Genomic DNA, 22,874 nt, shown 5'->3' with positions numbered 1-22,874 from the left:
AATATGCACTTTAAAACACTTTTTCTGGGTGATTAGGAATGTAAGACTAATGAGTTGCATGGAGTAAATTGTGTTTATAAGGCTGTGTGATGAAAGTCTACCTTCATACTGCCATTTGTTTAAGAATGTGAGCAACGTGGTTATTCACCCTGTAAGAAAATTAATCTTGTACATGACAGGTATAGGAATGGGATTTCCCTCTGTTACTACTGTTGGTCTGCAGACAGTAACACAACGTTTCTATTCTATGTTATTATATATACTACTATTTATACTGTAGGTCATAGAATTAAACACCACAGCCAGACTGGAAAGCTTGTCTATAAGAAACATTTGTAACTTTACATTTAAAAGGTAATCCAGTCTTACACTTCAAAGCATGAGTTGATGGCTTCAATAATCAGGAAGAATTAATGTCCCTCATGGCAAGATTGTGCAATGTGTGCTCTGAGGAAGAGAAAAAGTACATTTTTCAGTGCTGCATCTGTGTTAGTAGCCACAGCTGATTAAAATGCAGAGCTTGTGAGTATGCTTCAGGTCATAGGGAAAACTCTTCTTTTTGGGCTGATAAAAGGAAAAGATGGCACACACTGTTCAGGTATTTAATATCAAATAGCACATATAGTTCTTTGACTGAGTCCGTCAATCCTTCTTACAGATTCTGTGCATTCATCTCAAAAGATTTAGACATGAGCTTATGTTTTCGACAAAAATTGGGACCCATGTGTCCTTCCCCTTGGAAGGCCTTGACCTTCAGCCTTTCCTTGCGAAGGACAGTCCAGCTCAAATAGTGACTTACGATCTCCTGTCTGTCATCTGCCATCATGGAACTGCCAGCAGTGAGTATGAGCTTGATTGTTTTGTCTTTGCAGTTGGTATATCAGCACTTTTCTTTAAGGGTGATAACTATATACTGAAGGGTAAATAGATAAACAATGATAATTTTAATGTGGAAGATGAATGCCATGATTTTTACCTTGACCCAAAAGATTTAAGGCTTGTTCTGGAAGAGTTGGCACATCTTTGAAATTATATGGCATACCTAAATAAAATTGAAGGTGGAAAAATATTAGCAGGTCCTGGAGTATTAAGTAAGAAAACTATATCCACTGTTGAACAACATAGAAGTGTACAAATAATGTTGCCAGCAGATGACCAGTTGATCAACTGCTCTACACAACTGCTGTTCATGTCAATGCTTTGTGTGCCTTAATTTTTTGGAAACTGTTTACAAAGCATCACAGAGATCCCAAGCATTTTTTCAAATATGTTCTCTTGGATGATTGCTACCATTTAACCCCAAAACAGGTGGTAACTGCTATTTATGGGTAGTGATGAGTAGGTGAGTAAACATCTTGCTGCTATATGTTGAGGTAATTTCTGCCTAGACAATTTCATATTAAGATTTGGAAAAAAGGAGGAACAAAAGTTTTAAGACAGAAACTTCATAGATTTTTATAGAAGTTAGTCCCTCATATTCCTCAAACTTGAGGTAGCCACTGTTTGAATTGGTTTTTCTCCATTCTTTTTTTTTTTCTGGATGCTTTTTCAACTTCCACTTAGTGCCACTAAGTGGTGCTTCACATAATCAGTTTAATGGATAGTTGATTATTTACTTATTAGCAGTTAAATATGTTTTTAAAAATAGTAATAATTTAAAATATCTTATGAATAGTCTTCGAAACATAGTTAATTATGGCTGTGATATCATGTAGCTTTTCCACATCTATGCTACTTTCTATTATAAAGCATATAAAGATTTGAAAAGAGTTCATTACAGGAACTGATAAGGGTAAATTGTTCAGTCTTATTCGGAATGTCATGGTTCAGGACTGCATTAAACAACACGCTGCTTGAAGAGTGCAGGAACATGCTGAGATTGGTGTTCAACTCACCACTAGCTAATAGAAATTCAGAAAAAAAGCTGATGCTGAGTTTGACAAGTTAATTTCAAAGTCATGTCTGCTAATGATCCTGTTTCTCCCATTTAAAACTTGAGGGGTTTTTTTAGGACTTACTTCCTTTTCATATGTTGCTGAGTAAAATGGACAGCTCTAGACATTTTTCAGTAATTCTTGCTTCTTACACCCTAGGTGGACATTACATAGCTTATTGTCGCAACAATTTAAATAATTTGTGGTATGAATTTGATGACCAGAGTGTCACAGAAGTATCAGAATCCACAGTGCAAAATGCAGAAGCCTATGTTCTCTTCTACAGGTAAGACGTTAAAAGTACAATCATATCCCTATAAGTCATGTATGTAAATTACTTTTTAAGCAGTTGGCCAGCTTTCAGAATTAGCTGCCCCATGAGAATTATAATGGAAGAATTTGACCAACGAGAAAAGCCTGTGCTGGAGAAAAACTTAATCCTTCAATTATGTCCTTAACACTTGCTCTGTCAGAGCTAAAGCATTTATATTAAAATGAAAATGGAATCTGTGTAGTAGGAGAACTTTAAGCAACAGTTAAGAACTAGATATCTTATTTTCAATTAGAGGAAGGGAATTCTGCACACAGGGAGGTTTTGCACACAGAAGGTTTTTTAACTGAGATCTAACTGGAATTGTGCAAAGTCTTTATCAGAGGGGATGAAGGACTGCAGAGGTTTTACTGTGTTATAATTTCATCCATTGTGTTATACATTTTATTATACATTTAATTTAATACAATTGATAGGCTAGTCTCTTCCTGAGAATTGAAATGAAAGGTGAGACGTCATGTTATTGTCATCTTCAGTCTAGGGAACTGTTGTACTTGAGATAATGAAAGCAACTCAGTGTTCAGATTTTAAACTTCTGGTACTAAGATCAAATTTCCACTGAAAGTTAGCTGCAAAATACATCGTGTCAGAGTTGCATAAAAAAGAGATGTGTTCTGAGAATGTTTTAACATTTAACATGGACACTCCCACCTGCCACTGTTCAAGCTGAGCCCATGAATCTGACTTAGTAGGCCTTTTAAAAGGACTTTGGAAGTCCTGCTTTATTGCCAAGAAAGAGCACTAGATCTTTGATTGTGGGTGAACATATTCAAATAAATAATAAAAGAATAAGAATAGCGTTCATAAAATAGGGCTTTAAAAAAGAATATATCCACAAAAGACTAGTACTGGTTTGGAGAAGAGATTCTGTTGTATCTAAATCAGGAGAGCAGAGTTACTTCCAGTTGTACAATGAGAAAAGTAGGAGGATACAGGAAAAGTAGGGGAATTAGCTGATGTATTTACTGTGTAACCTTACTTGTGAAGGTAAGGAAGGAACATCTGTCCAAGAAGCACAGCTTGCAAAGCTTTATCTCAAATGCTGCAGAGAGGAAATGAGCAGATGGGCGCAGCCCTTTGGTGCTTTACCACCTCTGCAGCATAATCAGCTTCTGTCTTGCAGCCCAACTGCTTGCTTTCTTAGGCTGTGTAAACTGGGAAGTGCAGACAAGGCCCAGGTAATTTACTTGAAGGCAGAGTTTTCTTTTCACAAAATAAGTTATCTCCAATGTACGCAAGGATCTGTATTTGTTTAATGATTTCTATTTCTGTAATAGAAAGAGCAGTGAAGAAGCACAGAGAGAGAGACGGAGAATATCAGGGCTGCTGAATATGATGGAACCAAGTCTTCTGCAGTTCTATGTTTCCAGGCAGTGGTTAAATAAATTCAAGACTTTTGCAGAGCCAGGACCAATTTCAAATAATGACTTTCTCTGTATGCATGGAGGTGAGACTCTAACTGTGAATCATTTGAAAATAATTAGTCAACTTCTATCTATAACAGTGGTGTATACTTGTTTCAATTAAAGGAATTTGATTATACTAGGTTCATGTTATAACTTGTTAGGTAAATTATAACGTCTAAGTAAACTCTTTCTTATTTTAGTAGCTGACTAATTAAAAATGATACTGTGTGAAGTTATCCTATTTTTTTTCTTTTCTCTGCACATTTGATTTTGTTCATAAACTGTCTTCATTCTTAAAGGGGAACAATTCCTCTTATCTGCTTGCTTCTTAAACATGTATATTCACATTTTAAAAAATCCTGTCACTATATCATCATCCTTAATACTTTCATCTGCAAATTGAATGTTTTTCTCTGCTGTTGACTGTAAGCAGTGAGAAGGTTTGAAAACTGCTTCAGAAGAAATTGATCTGATACAGAGTATCCAGTGCCTAACAGTGTGAAAATCAAGTAGTAGTTCTGTGTACTTGGTATAGGAGCATAAAAATTTTACCTTGTGCTATATGTTAATAAAAATACGAGCATTACAGTAAGCAAAATATATTTGGGGAAATACCCATATTTGAGTGCTGACATTCCAAGAAATCATTACCATGTGGTACTTATTTTCTAATAAAAAATACAGTTGTATTAGATTACAAGATAGAGGTGCTGCCCCCATTGCAGAACCAAAATTTTAACACAGGACTATTGTGTCCCTGTAGCAATCTGCAGAGTACCTGTGAGCCCCTTGGCTTTCCCTCTGCAGGGCTACAGCAGATAACTCTTGATGTACGAGTGCCCAAGTACTGGATTTTCCCTGTTCCCAAGAATTCCTGCATAGTCCACTGTTGCTTACCATGTGCTTCAACTCAACACTGTTAATTCTGCAAGCCCCTCCATTTTTGCCTTCCTCAAAATTTCTCTGCTTTCAAGTATTCATGTTGTTTGAAATAATTCCAAATGGTCTGCAGCAAATAAGTGAATTTTGAATAGACAGTTTGTTAATGTGTTTACATGCATAATCAAAACATTTAATCATCCTGACATTTTAACTGGATGCCATAAGAAGCTTCTTGACATCAGTATCTAAAATGGATTCTAGCCCTTTGGTTTTAGCCATTCATTTTAGCTTTTTATAAGCTTTTCAGGCTCACAGAAGTCATTTTAGTCAGAGAAGACTAAAATTAGAGTGGTGTCTCTAAATACAGTGATAGATTATACTGAGGTAAAACTTGTTTCATATAATTTCTCTGAATTCATTGAAAGGTTCCATTTTTTATTTATTTAGGGACTTCTAACATAGTGTCCTCCCCCCACTAAAATCCACAAGTCTTTTTTTATTGTTTGAGGTTTTTGTTGCTTCTGCAGGTGTTCCTCCACACAAAGCTAACTTCATAGAGGACCTAGTTGTAATGCTACCTCAAAATATATGGGATAATCTGTATAGCAGGTAAGTTTTAAACTGTAAGTGGAAAAAATCCAGTGATAAAATTTGAGAGCCAAGCAGCAACATCAGACTTTAGAATTAGTGGCTCAGGAAAAAGACAGCCCTCTGGGCACACAGCTGAGTGAAGGGATTGCTAACAGCTGATTTTTATCATTTTCTTGTGCAAAGTAAAAGACTGCATAGAGTAGTGTGTTATTGGGGTAATGTTTCAATATTAAACCAATAAACATGTATGGTATGTATGAAATAACACAAAGTAGGTCAGCAAAAGTACACTTTGCAAGAGTTTTTTGAAAGAGCTCTCTGTATCAGCTTCCTGTTCTCTTGTTGGCTGGAGACAGCTTTTCTTTTATGTTGGCTTTGAATCCATAGCCTCAGCTGCCAGTACTGCTTCAAAATTACTTATATCTGAGTGTTCTGTGTTACTGCCCCACACTTTAATGTCGGTCAGGTTTGAGTGCTTGCTTATAAAGGAGGAATTCTTACAAACTATGCCTTGTTCTAAAGTAACAAAAAGCTGCAGAAGAGCTTTGCTGATGGCTTTGAACCCTCTGTACTGCACTTCTATTAAATATTTTAGCTGGTAATTTCCTGCCACCTAAACAATACATCTTAAGGGTTTAAGGCGTTTTTTATTGATGTTTTAAAGTTTTGGTGCACACAAGTGAAAAATAAAAGCAATGCTATTTCCAGTTTATTTCCCTTTTCCTGTATGTATTGGATTTTTCTTCCATTATCCATTTTCTGCATGCAAAAATGTCCTCAGAAGGAGTGCCCCTGCAGACTTCCATGGATACAGTTTCACACAAGGAAAATGTGAGGGAAGGGTCAAGAATAACCTATTAAGAGCAAAACAATAAATAAGTTTAGAGGCTGGAGTCAGGGAGGTAGCAAAACTGATGAAGAGTCTCCAGTGGGATGGAGGAACGCATTTAAGACAGAACTGGCTGGAATGTTTCCGTAGGCTGTTTCTTAAAGGTCTTTGATAAAATCACACCTGGTGTATATATAACAATATTTGCTCACTGACATGTTCTAACCATAGTAACTCCTTCTGAAGTCTGAGATGCAGCAGAATTTGAGGTGGTTTGTACTGACATGAGGCAATCAGAACTTGCAAGATGGTCTTAGGATGGAGTACAGAATATTACTAGGAAAATAAATGGTGGCTTTTCTGGATCACTGTGACTGGCACATGTCAGCCTTCTGTTCATACTGACACTTGCCATGTCTACAGGTGCATGGTCTTTTTACATTATATTTTCCGCAAGGCTGATTGTTTTGGTTTTTTACTTTTACTGCAGATATGGGGGAGGACCAGCTGTGAACCATCTGTATGTTTGTCACACCTGCCAAATAGAGTCTGAAAGAATTGAAAAAAGAAGGAAAAATGAATTGGAAATGTTTATACGGGTAAAAAAGTAAACACTTATCCATTCTGCTACTGCACGACACCTGATATTCATTACTAGACCCAAGGGATTACCAGAATTGCACAGGGGATTCCTGTAACAAATCTACTTTATTAAATATCTCTATACCTATATACCACGCCATCTTTCCTAATGGCAGCAATAATGTTCTTGTGAAATCCCAGATAACTGTTTACATGAAAATGTACTTAGAGAATATTTTTAATATGTTTCTTAAGTTGCTTTTTTGTAATATCAAAACAGTGCAGCCACATGAGCAGTTGTTCTTTATACACTGCCAGTGGTCTGTTCTGTGCATTCTGATAAGGTTTAAGTGCAATAATACTGTGCCAAGAAAAATTTAATGATAATCATTAGTTCTAATTTTTTAAAAAGGCATTAGAAACATAAACAAATGTAAATGAAGTAAATACGTTAGTATTGTAATGGATATGTATAATTAATATCAAGAAGCCACTGTATTCAACCTGGGTTAGAGGATCATATGCTCGAGTCTGAATGGTAAATTAACTAGTGGTAATGATTTTGAAGTTCTTAAACCAAAAATGTGTTTTGAAGTTTTCAGTGAAAATAAATGCAGAGACATTGGATTCCCATTTCTGCTATCTCAACCCATGAAAGGGAGAAAAATAGAACTGACTCTGTTTTTTCAGTTCTGTGTGTTCTTTAATCACACTTCAGAGATTGTCAGCTTTTCCATGTTTTTTGAAAATTTTAGGAATTTTCATTACTCGGGGTTGCCACTGGTTAGTAGTTATTAATAACAACGTTGAGTCAACCTCATTTGCTTTAGCAGTCAGTATCTTTCCAGTAAAAATGGTGATTATATGTGCACTGTTGTGCAAGTATTGTTACTGGTTAGTACACAGAAAATTCTGTTATCCTCTATAAAGATGGCTTTAGGGAATGATGGCAAAATTTAGTCTATGTGAAACCTTAAGAAGTTGTGTTGATGCGTTAGGTTTATGACTTAAAAGGGAAAGTATAGCTCTGTTATTACAGAGCTAAAAAGATAATGGTTTTAAAGGTTTAAGTGACTTTTTGCTTGTTTCTTAATAACTTTGTAAAAAGATCCATAAGTCATGAAAAGTCCCAATGTATTAGTTCACTGTGCCTTGCTTGGAACTGTGCTACCATCTGCTCAAAATACTAGGGGAAAAACAAACACAGATGAAGATACAGTTCATCACACAAAAAACTTTCCCTAAAATTATGGAGAAAAATTTTCAAAACACTATTTTATTTTACAAAAATAAGATCTCTGCTTTTTTGCTACTTGAAAGTTCAGCCTTCACAGTAATTAGCCATTCATGTTTGATGAGTAAGCACTTGTGCTTCAGAAGAACTTGTTGCTGTTTTCAGGAAATACAAATAATTTCTCAACTAAATAGTAAATCAGCTTTTAATATGAAGGCTACCACTGCATCAGAATCTCACCTTGGGTATTCACCAGGTGTTCACTGTTCTTATGGTCAGAGGTTCTTTAAAATGTTCTGTTACAGTGTAATGTTTTGGTGTTAATTATTACAGTGGTTAAAAGAATTCAGTAGTTTAAAGAAATAAAAGGGCAGAAAACCACAGATTTTTTTTCCCCTTGTAGCTTAATAGAGCATTCCAAGAAGAAGAATCTCCATCAACATTTTACTGCATCAGCATGCACTGGTTCAGAGAATGGGAAGGATTTGTAAAGGGTAAAGACAGTGGTAAGTTCTGCCCCATTTCAAAATATACGTAATCTTTTGTTGTATTGTTGTTTAAGTTGTTTCTGGTTTGGTAGAAGACTGTAGGCAGATAGCAAAGACAGCGAAAGCTCTTAAACATCTAAGACACAGGTTTTGTAGGTTACAAGTACATCCAGGATACAGAACGTAGTAAAATAATTCACAGCAATGGGGTAATGGGATAGTGTTGGAAAGAATGTTGCTTGTTTGCAGGATGTTTGCTGTTAGCAGCAGCAGAAAAATTGGATCTACATACAAGGGGGGATGGATTTTTGTTGTGCAAACTGATAGATGATGCTGCAGCTTCTGGAGGAAAGGTGACCTCATCACAATCTAAACTCAGCTAGCTCAGTAACAACTGTACTAATGTCAGTTAGGTGACTTCAGATGCCTCTAAAGTTTTGAAATGGAAACTGATAAAATGTTCTGCAGTCTTGTCAGAGTCTGCTCTAGGACAACTTTGGTAAGGATATGAATTAGGATTAATTTATGTTTTGAGTTGCTTGAAGATTTAACTGTAATCATGAATGCTTTGGAAAATTTGCTCTTAATTAAAAATGTGATTAGTTTTTACCCACTTAGAATGTACTGTTAAGCAGTACAAGAACAAGTGGTAAACAAATGAGCTGTTTCTCCTTCCATTTGGAAATAGAACCTCCAACCTGCTGTTTGTTTTCAGCTCTCCCAATTTTAATAATTTTTCTGTTGCACTAGATCCTCCCGGCCCCATTGATAATGCCAAGATTGCAGTAACAAAATGTGGCAGTGCTGTGCTAAAACAAGGTAGGTGTACAACATTGCTGCAGCTTTGTGCCTCTTATGCATTTGCTGAAGTTTGGAACATTTTTTTTTTTAATTTATTTATTGTTACCGTAAAATGAATGGCAGTTTCTAATGAATCTGTGTTGTGCCCATTTTTGGGGAATCGTTTTATTCTTAAAAAGAAGAATTAGTATCTGTAATAGACTAATCCAAGTGCAGTTGAGAGTGTAGGAGGGGCAGAGTAACTTGAAAATGGTGAAAGTGTGCTTTGGCTTTGTATCACATGGTTTGATGGGGGTTTTCTGAACAAAACTGGGAGACTGTTCTATATCTGTATGTAGTTATTTGGCTCTTGAAACCTAATTTGAATAGAAAAACATCTTCTCACAGAGGAAGAAAACCATTGTAAATAAAATCTTGCTCATTTTTCTGCAAGTCATTTGAAACTGTACATTGCACATTGAAGTTTTTGCAAAGATACAGATTTCTTTGTTATTCTTCCCAGTTAAACGCTAAATACCATTTATTTGGAATTCATAGGTACAGAGAAAAACATTCTTATATGACCTGCTTTATGAAGGCTTTAGACTTTCTAGGAAGCTTTAAATTCATTGCAGCTCAGCCTAAAAGAAGAATTTGCGTCATTAAGATTAACATTTATTTAACTGGATTTTTTCCCAATTTTGCTTAATGCCTCAGCGTGCAGTGGATGCACCAATAAACCTACCATAAACCTCACCAATTGTAGAATGCCAAGAATTTATTTTTTAAAAAATTAGTTTTGGCACTCATGAGTTTTTTAGTGAGTTTTAATGATTTAAGTGCTGATGATATAATTAAAGTACAAGGTATAAAGCCTGATAAAATAAAAAAATCACTTTAGAATCAGTAATTGATAGCAAATGATCCAGTTGTTGGTTTACTTTCAGCTATGTTGATACAAATTAGAACTTAGGTAGAAATAAAGATTAATAGGATGTGGAAAATTTGTCTCTTAAGTCATAAGAGGTGGGAATGCACTAAATAGTGTCCAGAATTACATATTTCTGTGATCCAGTGGTCCTGATTCCAGTGCCTTAGTTCACTGTGCCTGTTCAGTTTAACCTGACTGGCTGGAATCTGGATAAGGGAGTGAAGATCCACTCCTGTGCCTACAGAGATGGAGTTGTTTCTTGAGAGCCTAAACGTAAAAGAGTGAAACTGAGGCATAACATCATTAGTACTGGCATGGGTTCTGCATGATGACTTCCAGATGAAGCTTTGCATAGTTGAGTTAGTGTAGGTAAACAAATGTGCAGCTCTTTGTACCCTTCCCCTGTGGAAATTCTTAACTGGTAAAGCACAACAGTAGGCACCACTGCAGCAGGTGGTGAAGACAGAAAAGTACAGGAGGTAACGGGAGAAATCTCCTGCTTATGATGCCAACTTCCTTTTTTTTAAGTATGAGGGTGCTGAAACAAGGCTTGACAAGACAAATTAATAATGTCTAGTAAGGATATCAGGGGAAACTTGCTGTAGGGTAGGGTTTTGATTTGCTTAAAGAAGAGGAGGCTTATTCTGGTAGAACAGAAATGTGACCTCTCTGCGTGCGTTAATGTGAGGAAGTCACTCAGTTTCAGACAGGATCCTTGTATTGAAACTTAGAGGAGATGTGCTGATGCATTTTGTCTTTGCCACTGTAAAAAGTTGTGGAAAATCAGAAATGCTTGCTGGATGCTGACTTGAGACAGGAGACATACCTCTAGCCAGAGCAATGGAATCATAAGCAAAGACTTCAATCAGTGAACAAAATCAGGCTGATCCATCAGTGCTACAGGAGCATTACTGGAGCTGTTATTATCCTAATAATAGTCCTTTCTCTCTAGGAATTTCATTGTGGTTCTCATACTTTTATTCTTTACTATCAATATTAATTTCTCTGATGAAACAAGAATCTTGATTCCTTGAACTTTACTGTGTAATTGATGTGACTGCATGTTCTTATAATAATATGAATCACTGTTTTCTGAGTACCAAGAGCTACTGGCTGTCAGCTTGATTGGTAGATATTAGATAAGATGTTTATCATTTTCATGTGTTTTCTGCAAGTACTGCATAATTTAGACCAGGTAGTTGTAAGAATCAAGAAATACAAAACTAACACAAAACAGATAATTTGGTTTGGCAGCTGATGCAAGATAAAGCAAAAATGAAGCTTATGGTGTTAAATTTGAATCTGAATTCTTACAGTTTTAAATTTTAATCTGGATTCATTTTTTTTGGTTTTGTATCTGTTATGGACTTAAATCAAGAAAGAATTATTCTAAATACTAATTACATTTTTTAAATTTTTCAGGAGCAGATTCTGGACAAATATCAGAAGAAACATGGAATTTTCTTCAGTCAATCTATGGTGGAGGTCCAGAGATTATACTCAGACCACCTGTTCCTCCAGTAGAACCTGATACATTGCAAACAGAAGAGAAGATTGAATTAGAAACTCATGGTCTGTAGCTATTGAGAAAAAGATGAACTTGTAAGGAATTCATCTTCCTTGCAAAATGCCCAAAACACATTCCTAAAACTTTTATTCTCTTATGTCTGTTGGAGGCACAGCTCACTGGGCATTACATTAACTACAGAATAGTAAGTTGAAATATGTATTGCAATTTGTTCAAGTAGTGGCTGTTTCTCTGTTTTGGAAGGCATGTGGTTTGTACATTTTGGAATGTTTCATCAATGGGAAAAATGTAATTTCTGAATTTTTTGCTATTAGACAAAATCCTATTATATCCTTAGACTTGAAAAACAGGGACAAATTTTAGAGATGTTCAGTAACCCTTCCAATTCCTGATTGGGCTTCTGATATCTACAAATTTTTGCCTGTCTTAATTGTACAGTCTTGACAAGCTTAGGTATGTGAGGAGTATATTTTAAATGGACTGTAATCAAAGCTAAAGAAAAAGGATTTTCATCTCCTAAATGCTCAGGAAAAAAATTGTCTCTTACTTTGCACTGTAAGTATATGAAATGGGTAGTATATAACATCCAAATACTTACTGTATTTGAGTGGATCAAACATTAGTGTAGACTGAATAATGTTTTAGTCAGCAAATGTCATAACTTATTACTACTAAATTTTACATCTTATTATAGTCTTCTGTAACTCTATAAACCTGGCTAGTGTCTTTAATAGTATATGTGGCAAAAAGATTTAGTCTTCTCTAGGGTAACATTTGAGAGCATGAAGTGTGAAATGTAAAATTATTATGGACATGAGTGATATAAATTTCAGAAAATTGAATTGTCTGGTCTCTTGAATTATATTCATTAGCATTTGAAGGATTTTATTGTATTGTTAAAAATTTTCATTGGCATGATGACCTTTAATGTCAGAAACTGGATAAAATGTATATATTGCAAACCTTTATTGAATTATTCATATTGGAATGCAGAATGGCACTTGCTCATGTTTTTGCCTGATATTGTTACCAAATAAGCAGCATTATTCAAGACTGGATCAATAAAAAAAACCAAAATTAACTGTGGAATAGGTGGGGGGATCTTTCCTAAATGTTTTTCATTTATTATATAAATAGAAAAACTTTTGAAGTAATGCTGTGGTAGTGCTCTCACACCCATACAATTATATGTTTTTGACCATTTTAAGTTTAGACAGTTCTAGCTCCAAAGTAAGAAAACGGTGACATAACATTCCTCTGGATAATTTTATATGTGGTTTAAAAACATATTGGTTTGTAGGACTTCAAGTTATTCTAGTTAAAAAGCCACCTGTAACAACCCTAGAAAAAGTGTCCTCTAACCATAAGTATCTGTTTATGTGATTTTATGTTAGTAGATAAAGCAACTTAAAGATATCACATTAGCCCTGTAATGCATCAATTGCTTACTACAGACTTGTCTTACTGATTAAGGTAAAGTTAACTTGCTTATGAACTGTCATTAGTAACTTCCTGATGTTGGCCTGTGAACTACTGTCTTATTTAAAGTTGGGGTTTTTTTGCTAACGTTTTCTAGTTTTCTTTGATTTAAGGTTAACATACTAAAGCTAAAGATCAATGAATAGAAGAATTTTTCCTACATGATGTTCTTAATTGGAAACTTGGGAAGTATTTCCTTGGTTAAAGCACTGTACAGGGATCAAGTTTACGAATTTATTCAATGTGTTCATTAGTAGTCTGGATGGTAGAAGAGACTGGCCCTGTAAAATTTGCAAGAGAAAAATGGATTGAATGTTAGGGGCATCAGATTGTCAGGGAATGAAGTAGTTCTGTGCCAAGTATTCTGGGTATTATAGCAGATCAGACTAAGAGTTAAAACCCAGTGATACCAAAACAAAACCTGTTGTGGGTAATAGTAACAAAAGCATCAGATGTGAGGCACAGGAGGTAATTATTCTGCTCTACTTGGTGCTGTGCTTGTTGTGAGATCTCGTCTGTACTGTTCCCAATTTTGAATGCTATATGATGATAAATACAAGTTGAGGTTATTTTAGGGAAAAGCAACAAGACTCAGTGTTGAAAAATAAGTTGTTTTCTCGCTTAAAATAATGCTGAAAATGCAAGACTTCCAATGTGTAAATAATTGCTGGATAATACTGAACAATTTTTTCTGAGACAAGCAAAGATATTTGCCTCAGCTTTAGCAGTGGGGACTTGTGCTGGGTTTAGGAAGCTTATTTCAGAAATCTAGAATTCTAGTCAGTCTTTTCTGCTGGGTGTCTGGGAATCCATAGTCAATCTGTGATGCACACAGATCAGTAAGGAGACACTTTACACCAGCAGTTTGTGAAATGCCTTTGTCACTGTGGAAAAAGGCATCTTCACACTGGAACTGATTGTCATGCTTAGAAAAAAACAAACCCCTGAGTTTGCAGAGATAAATAGATGTGTTTTAAGACTGTTCCATAGGGGATGACTGTCTTGCTTTTAGCCTTTTGAGAGCTCTGCAGGGGATATTATGTCACAGAAATTGAAGTAGTCTTTTAAAGGAAGGCAGTGTGGGAGAGCTCCAGATGGATGGCTTGTGTATGCTGGAGGGAAGGCAGTAATTCAGAGAGTAGGTAAAGGAGAGGCCTTTGCTGTGAAAAGCTGTCATGATTTGTAGCAAAGAAAGAATGCATCTCAGGAAGGGCCTGTGGAAATTATTTTTTTCCATAAGCCTTTCACCAGACTATTTGGATTCTTTGTTCATTTGTTTCCAGTTGAGGAAACACAGCAATGTGTTTGGGTGCCAGAGAAACTGTTGCTTCAAGAAGGGAAGAATCCAGTGGACTTCTTGTTGTAGGCCTGGAAATCTAGATATGAGCTGTTAAAGGCCTGCAGTTCAGTCTGGTAACTTTAATCCTCTCTTCTGGGAAAAACTGTATGGGGGTGTCAGGGACTTAGCCAGCTCAAAGCTTGATTCCTCTAAATTTCTGAAGGTTTTTTGCAAGTAATATAACTAATTGTTCATCTGAACACCCAGCATCAAGGAGAGTGTTTCAGATACTGTGTAATGTAGCTGAACAGTATCACTGGAGGGAAAAAGAAAAGCGAAGAGCTACTGAAGTACTCAGTAGTAAAATAATGCAGTTTTATAATGTGTTTCAGAGGTGAGAGCTAAATAGTCTGGATACTTGTGGAGGGCTGTGAGCGCTTGCAGAGGGCTCTTGTGCCAAGGGCTCACAGCCCTCCACGGATACTCAATGAAGCAAATGAAACTGACCTGCTTGTTAGCTGTAAAATTATCTCATGTTATACTTCTACTGACTTAAAGGCCAGTGTCTTCCTGTGCTGTCACTACAACATCCGGAAAAGAAGGAAGTTCTGAAGACAATTTTGTGATACAGATTCATCATTTAAACTGAGGAGTCCAGAAAGCTGTTTCTGAAAGTATCATCTAAGTTTGTCCTGTGTATAGGGATACATATGTACATATATACTTATGTATATTAATATAAGTATATTATACTTGTACATATATATTTATATACATAGACATGTATTTTATGTATGTATGTAAAAATGTACATAATCTACATCTCCAGTATCTTACTTGACCTATGGCTATCGGCACTGCAATAATGATTTTGGGGTTTATGCTGGAACAGTGACCTTGAGTAGCTACATTTGATAAAGGTTGTTTGGTTTTTTTAAAATAGATAAATGAAACTCAGTGTACTGCTGTAATGGGTGTCAGCCTTCCCATCAGTAATGGCCTGTTTCAAGATAAGATAAAAAAGCATAAAGTGTTAGAAATGTGTTTGGCTATATTACAGTGTGGATGAAGAGGTTTTCATTTGTGGAACAAAAGTTCAATATGCCCACAGTTCAATAGTCCTGAATTTTTCTTATGAAATTTGTGTAATTTGATGTGCTATGCTAATGCATTATTTAAGAATTCTCCTTCTCAGATTCAAAACTTACATAGTGACTGGCTTTTTCCAGCACTACATATCCTACTTCTCCTAAAAGGACTCAAGTCAGTAAGTTTCTTTCATATTAGTATTACAGGCATTTATTTATAATGATACGGCTAACATTTGACTTTTTTTTTTTTTTTTGAGTATCCTGTTATTTATAATATAAGTTCATTTGAAAAAGCAAGCCTGGGATTTGTAAATTTTACTGGAAAACTTACATATTATCGGCTTGAAAGGACCAAGTGCTTTCCTCATTTGCCGTACAACTATTTTATACTGAGCTAAGAAAATTCTTTCATTTATTCCTTTTGAATTCCCATTATACATCTGGCTTAGTGCAGTCTAAGCAGTTTTCTCACTGAAAACCTTTCAGTCTTCATTTTGCTCAGGAAATGAGTAAAACAACTAGGCTTTCTCATTCTTCCTAACAGATGGCTTTTCTGGCTTCCCTCTATACTTAAGCCATCTAGAGCTGACAGTTAATAGGAGGAAGCAAAATAAGACTTCTGGGTTTCTGAAGTGTCACGAAGACAAATCACTTTCAGTATTAATTCACAGATTAATCCAGTTACAAACCAAATTGGTTTATATTATGCTTCAAAATCTTAGGAGATTAGAAAATAGCCTTGTTCAGTAAAATTTTAGAAGTGCTATTCTCATTAGCAATGAAAAGTGTAACTTGTTTTCTTGAATATATTCTATTTTATATATATATGTTTAAAACTTATGACTTGTCTTAGGTTAAGCTTCAGGCTAGCTTTAAGCCATTCAACAAGGTGACAAGTCTGCTTCTCCATAGAAACGAGTGAACACTGCCACACAGTAAGATAAAATATGCTTATAATACATCTAATATTCCACATGTTTGCTTACAAGAGCAGAGTCATGGTTTTCACAGAAAGCTGGAATTATTTATTCTGTCTGAAAACTTTTTTTCTCTTCTAAATGTGTGTCAGCTCAGATATACAGCTAGAAAAAGAAGGTCCATTTGTGAGAAACATCAGTGATGTGTCCAGTAGGTTTTCTGCACTTGGACTGATAGTGATACAACATACAAAGTCACTTGATGGCAAGTTTCCATGTAGGTTGCACATGGGTGTATGTGTGGGCTTTAAAAAATGCAATAGGAACTTGATCACTGAAATAGGATGTTGATAAGATGAGTAAGCAAGTAAATTCATTTTCTGTTCAGACTTGTTCAAGATTGAGTTAATTAACTAAAATTTCAAGTTCTGATTGTTGAATGGACATGTAAAAATACAGCTGACACTTGACTTGCTGATTTATATACGAGTATAAAATGAACAATCAGTAAAAGGGTAAAGCTGGCATAATAGGAATACACTGGTTCTTTATGCAGTTTTAAGATGCCTTTATGCAATGCTAGTGAATCTTAGAGCACTTTTATTACTAGTCATTGGGAGCATGGGAGGTACAAAAATAACGCAGTCATCATCCACAAAATATTTTCATAATACAAATCAAGTTGAGAAGATTTTGTTTCCAGATAAGTTCCTCCTTCCTCACTTGGAACTCACAATTTATTATACATTAAAATTTTTAGTAAGATCTGTTTTTGGAATAACTTAGCACATGAGAAAGTAAATCTAAAAGTACTTTGTTGAGAAGAGTAAAGAGGGCAGAAGAGAGGAGGCATTTGATTCATAGGCGTAGGAAAAAGCTTAGAATAAATTGTCAGCTGCCAAAAATGAAAAATAGCAATTTTTGTTCCATATCTCACAGGACACTGCCAAGAGCTTTTCATTTTCATTGTTCATGAATAGTTTTGCCCAGAAATGAATCTTTTTATAGGTGACTAATTTTTTTCTGTCTGGTGTGTTTAATGTTAAACACGTTAAACATTATAAAACAAAATGTCCTGGTTACCATGGGGATACACTGCTTCTCCCCCACCACCACTTCCCCTGGGTGTCTGTTAAAATGCCAAACCCAAATGAACATGCAGCACTTGCTCACACTGTGAATGCATGTTTGTTTCCACCAGTGCACACACTGTCTCTTTAGCACCAGAAGTAAGGTTACTCTGAGATTTTCAGTTATAACAAAAGAAATTCGCTCATGCACGCCAAAGTGCTAATGAATTGGCAGCTGTTAATTCAGTTAGACAGTATTTTCAATTAAGTGTTTCATGTAGTACCAAGGTTTACAATTTAACTGTAGAAACAAGAAATAAAACATGTATTAGCTATGAACCCTTTGAGTGACATGTCTTCTGAATAATTTTTAATAAGGGAAATATGCGCTCTTTTACCTCGTTTGCTTGTAGTATAATTCATTTGCTGTCCAACCAAGCAGGGTAGTGGAGATAATCTGTCTTTTGAACTTGATCAGTAGGAATCTGAGCTTCATATGTAACCTTAACTTGGCACATTCAAGTGCAGAGACTGGTCTTCCTGGGCTCTTTCTGTAGATGTTGAAAAGATACAGGTAATGAAGGCAGTTTCTGGGCTTCTGCTCTGCTTTTAAGTTAAATCTGGAAAGTGTCTACCATCATTCTGGATTTGAGCCCTGAACAGGAATCTCAAACTGTCAGTGGTGCTGGTGTTCACTCCTATGTGATGGCAATTTGTTTGAAATTTTATTTAAATCTTTCACATCCTGTATGAGAGGGCCCTAATTACAAGCCAGGCTTGTCCTTGAAAAGCTTTTCTGTTTGGAAAAAATGTGCCTAAGTCTAGGCAGAAGCGTGCCAGGTCTTTTTATTTATTTATTTTCTTTAGACAGCTGCATCTTACTTGAAAACTGCTAATTTATGTTTTTCTGGTTTATGTTGAACATTCTGCGTGCTGTTCAGTTTGGAGTAACAGTAGAGCCCTTTATTGTGGTGTAGAACCTGAAGGAATAGGCAAGGTAGTCAAAACAGTAACAGGCATATTCTGTGACCTGATGCCCCTTCATGTAGGTTATACATAATTCAAAATATTAATGCAGAGCCACTAATACCTGAGAGTGCTCCAAACATGTGACAAAGGGATGTTTGTAAAGGAGAGAGGAAAGATAAAAGGGATTGTTTGGACAGGAGTTCATAACATCTGTAAGGGCTAAAACTCCCTGACAAAGGTGACTCACTCTTACAGTCCGTGCTGATGTGAAAACCTCCATTTACCTTCCTTCCTGGAGTGATGTGGACTTCAGGGTTTTAGTAGCCTTAGGCAAAACTACTGTGGCCATATGGGTCCAGCTCACCCTCTCATCCCATTTCATCAAAACTTCCCTGATTCACATATGTGAAATGTCCCAGAACCTGGAAGTCTCTGGATTGTTGTTTTCTTGAAGCCCATGTCAAATTTTATACACTAGAATAATAACATCCTTGAAGAATTTGCAATAAAGCAAATTTTAAAAAATACAGTTGGCTGAAATAGGTAGCAGTATTTCCATCTTGAAATATAAAACCCTACTCTTGAGTAGTAAAAACTAAGAAGAATAATACGTTCTGAAAAACAAAGATCTTCCTTCTTGGTGTGCCGCTTTTATGTTTAATGAGTTCTAATCTGGAATGGTTTTTTAATAATGCTACTACAATCTAGCTATCATTTCATACTGACTTGACTTTGAAGCCTCTATAGCCATTAGAAAAAGCCATTTAAATGGGAATACCTCATATGTGAGGAGTGTTTATACATGGTACTGAATATAGTCTAATTAATTCAATTATTAAAAATAAGTATCGGATTACTTCACTGCAGATTCTTAGACCAGTTTGGATTAGATTGTCCCTATAAATTCATAACTTCCAAAATTCATTTAACTTTTGTGATTGGTAACTTGCTCTTTCAACATGGAGTATGACTAATTTCAGTAACTAAAGTCAAATCTGCAATAATCTGTGTGTGTTGTAAGACTCCTGAATTGTCTAATGTGCTTTCCCTTTATCAGTGTCTGGAGATCGTTCTCTTTAATGAAGAGCTAAAACTTTTATTTCCCCCTACCTTGTTCCTACCAAAAAAAAAAAAAAAAAGGCTTAAAACCCAGACATTCTAAACTTATGGCTGAAGTGGATTTATTTTAGTAGATATTAGACCTGATGACTACATTGAATTGTGGGAAATTTACCACTATTACATTTTTTAAATTATTTGTTTAGTAGTATCTTATTATTATTTTTGATATGCTGACTTCCATACAACTATAAAGTCTTTGTCCAAGTAGTATTTGAAGTAGTAAAAATAATATTAAAAGTATGCATTTTGTTATTATGGCACTGAATTGATAATACTGTAAAAATTTAATGGAAGTTGTGCCAAAAAGCCAGAACAGCCTCATGTAAACTGGCTACTGAAACCACACCTAAATGAGTCAGTAGAGTATGTTTCCAGGCAGAATTCTTTTTGTTTAAGGTTAGGCACGAAACAGAATTGTTTCTCTAAAGGATTTTGCTTCAGGTAAAACCAGTGAAAACACTTTGCTGAGGGCAATCTAGCCTTTCTCATATTTATTCTTTATATATGGTAGCATTAATGGAAAAAAAAATCAGAATGTAGAGCTCTCCAGGGAATACAGCAGGCAGAACTGAGCAAAACAGAGGACCTATAACAATACATGAAGTGATTGTGTAAGGATGTGTAATGTATCCAAGCAGAAAGTGGTTTTAACACTGTTAAATTTTTTTTGTTTCCTTTTGTCTCAACAAAAACTATCCTTTTATAACTTTATCTTCTGTAACTATCTACAAGAATACAAATATTTTTCTTTCAAAAATATGTAAATACAAGATTCAAAGTACCACCTTCAAAGTATCTACAGACAAAATTATTGAGATGGTAACGTAATTAATGCAGAGGTCTCTAACAGTTGTGCTGAGCCAACTCTCATCCAGTCAAGGATGGTTTATTAGGTTTGGGCCATGGAAGTTGACCCCACAGAACCTAATCTGACCTTAGAAAAATTCTCACTGTCCATGGCTTAACTGCACAGCCACTAGAGTGATTCCACACACCCAGCCAGTCCAGTACAGTTTCCCTTGAGTCAGATCAAATAAGCCTCTGGAGCTGAATTCAGCTGTAATCCCCCTTGTCCTGCATGCCCTTTTGAAAAGCCAGTGTAGATCTAGAGCTGTAGCCAAGGATATAAGCCCGGTTTAACCAGAGCTGGGGCAGGAAGCAGTAATAGCTTGTTAATGCTGTTCCAGGGGCATGGTGTAAAGAGAGCAGAGCAGCTGTCACTGAACTAACCTAGATGTCCTTAGGATCAACTTCTCAGTTGTGCTGAGTTCTAATGAGTGAACTTTGTTAATATTTTGTCAGGGGAAAAAATCACATATTATTTGCTCTAATAATAGGAGAAGCAATTAAGCAATTTCATGGATTGAGATGGGTGGGAACAGTGATGTTGCTGCTGAAAGCAGGAGCTGTGTCACAGCTTCGTCAAAGCTGGAACTTGCAGTCTTGGCAATTCTCCATGCACAAACATAAGCTGAGGCATCCCACAAACATGGAGGGATATAAAGCTTCTGCTCTTGTAGAAAGTACTGACTTGGGAGGGGCTCGATCTACTAATTTTTAGCTTTTCCCACTGTAACTTGCTGAAAAGTTGTCATTAACACTATTATCCCCTGATCAGAATAGGAGGTGGTTTTGTTGTGGTTCGGTTTTTGTGGTTGGGTTTGTTTTTTTCTTTCCCACTACCAACACTGATGAAGCCTGAGAATTTGTTACTGCCCTATAAATGAGCAATATGTAAGGCTGCCCATAATAAATACAACTACCAGTTACTGGTACAAGAGAGATGCTGTAGCACAGAGGAAGCTGCAGCCACAAGAATTAGAGATGTGATATAATTGGGTAGAGTATATGAGGAACAAGGGCCACCAACTGGAAGTGAAAATGTGTGGGAGAAAGCAGTGTGGTGCTGCTAGGCAGGAGTATATTCCTTTACACTTTGGAATTATTTCAAAGCTGCTATAGGATACTGCAGGGTAGGGGCTGCAGGCTAGCACAAGTGGGTAAAAAAGATTTTGAGCTGTGGGGATATCAGCATGGACATAGAGCCTCAACCAGCTTCAAACAAAGCAGGTTTCTCCAGGTTTTAATGTAAATCCTCTTGGGTGGAGGTGTTAGTGAACCTGCTTGATCTCAGTCATTACTACACATGGGCTGCTCTTTTCTTCTTTGCATATTGTTAATTTTCCTCTGGAAGGTTAACAGAGCCAAACTACACAGTAGGTACACAATGGCTGGATGAAATCCAGAGAAAAGCAGGGAGCGTGCAGAGGTGGGGCAAGAGCCTCAGGAGTATCCCTTTCGTTAGCAGGAACCATGACCTGAAACATCACACTATTAACTCTCTTTGTTAACTTTCCATCACTAGACATCACTGCTTCTTAAGCAAGATGGCAGAACTTAATATCTAAATCCTCCTCTGTGAATTCAAGGCAAATCCTGGTATAGGGTGTGGTTACAGTATAGTTTGACTGGTTTAATCTTGTTGCCAAAAAGTTACCGCTGCCAGAGGAGGATTGCCTTGTTCCTCCCCTCTACTGGCAGCACTCCCTCCCCCCATCTCACATGCTGGCTCTCCTCAGCCCCATGGTGAGCCAATGCAGTTTAATTTTTACATGAAAACGAGCACACCAGAAATAGGAACAGCTTATTGGTGGTTTAGGAAATCCAACTGGTTTACCATGGGTGTAGATGAGCAGCAGGGTGGGCAGTAGGAAAGACTGTGGGGCAGGGATGGGGGGGGGGGGGAAGTGCTGCTTCCCGTGTCAGCAGCCGCTGCATTTGGTCAGGTCTGTTGCTCAACTGCGTCTTTGCAGCGCCATAGGAATCTGAAAAAAAACCCCACCATCAAAGCACCCAGTCGATTTTGCTCCGAAGCAGCTGAGCAGAACCTTCAGTTCTCCTGTGAAAGCACTGACGCTTGTCTGCAGTGCAATAATAGCCTCAGCCATTGCAGCTGTTCAGCTAAGTGAGCATATTTCTAAATGGATTGCAAGGCACAGTGCTTTAGTGCACACAGGTGCTCCTGCAGCAATGAGAACACCGCTCTTGCTCGGATCCAGGGACATGCAGAACAGGCCTGCAGGAGAGCAGTGGCATAGAGTCGAGATAAATTTTCCCTCTCTCTCTCTCTTGTGGGATTTCAGTTGTTTTGAATCTGATCACAGAAGACTTCCAAGTCAACAAGATGTAGGGAAAAGTGAGAACTGCTTGGGAAAGTGGAAAAGCTGCTGAGGTTTTTCTGCAGACTCTGCAGAAGGAGTGTCTGTATGACTAGACTTGCAGTTTGGGCAATTAGGATTTTATTAAATCTGCTTTCTTTACAAAAGTATCGATCACTTGAATTATGACACTGGCACTAACTACTTTTAAAAGCAACTGAAAATACTCTTCAATACTTTGTTACAGAGAACTGTTTAACCTAAGGATTTTCC

At 36.5% G+C, this 22,874-nt stretch overlaps 1 protein-coding gene across 3 annotated transcripts in view; it reads left to right on the top strand.

Annotated features, from left to right (window-relative positions):
• Window positions 1-12,605, top strand: part of USP33 (ubiquitin specific peptidase 33) — a 38,364-nt gene extending 25,759 nt beyond the window's left edge. For all 3 annotated transcript variants that reach the window (XM_039556285.1, XM_039556287.1, XM_039556286.1), the window contains exons 17-24: window positions 659-839; window positions 2,094-2,220; window positions 3,543-3,712; window positions 5,081-5,162; window positions 6,464-6,572; window positions 8,193-8,295; window positions 9,028-9,096; window positions 11,411-12,605. In XM_039556285.1, the coding sequence (XP_039412219.1) occupies window positions 659-839; window positions 2,094-2,220; window positions 3,543-3,712; window positions 5,081-5,162; window positions 6,464-6,572; window positions 8,193-8,295; window positions 9,028-9,096; window positions 11,411-11,568 (999 nt within the window). In that variant the 3' untranslated portion in view covers window positions 11,569-12,605. The remainder of the gene's footprint in view (window positions 1-658; window positions 840-2,093; window positions 2,221-3,542; window positions 3,713-5,080; window positions 5,163-6,463; window positions 6,573-8,192; window positions 8,296-9,027; window positions 9,097-11,410) is intronic.
• The last annotated feature ends 10,269 nt before the right edge of the window (window positions 12,606-22,874 follow it).

This window comes from Corvus cornix, chromosome 8 (assembly GCF_000738735.6).
Source record: "Corvus cornix cornix isolate S_Up_H32 chromosome 8, ASM73873v5, whole genome shotgun sequence".
Classification (NCBI taxonomy): domain Eukaryota; kingdom Metazoa; phylum Chordata; class Aves; order Passeriformes; family Corvidae; genus Corvus; species Corvus cornix.
The sequence above is the reverse complement of the archived record's forward strand: the minus strand, read 5'-3'. Positions and strand labels throughout refer to the sequence as shown.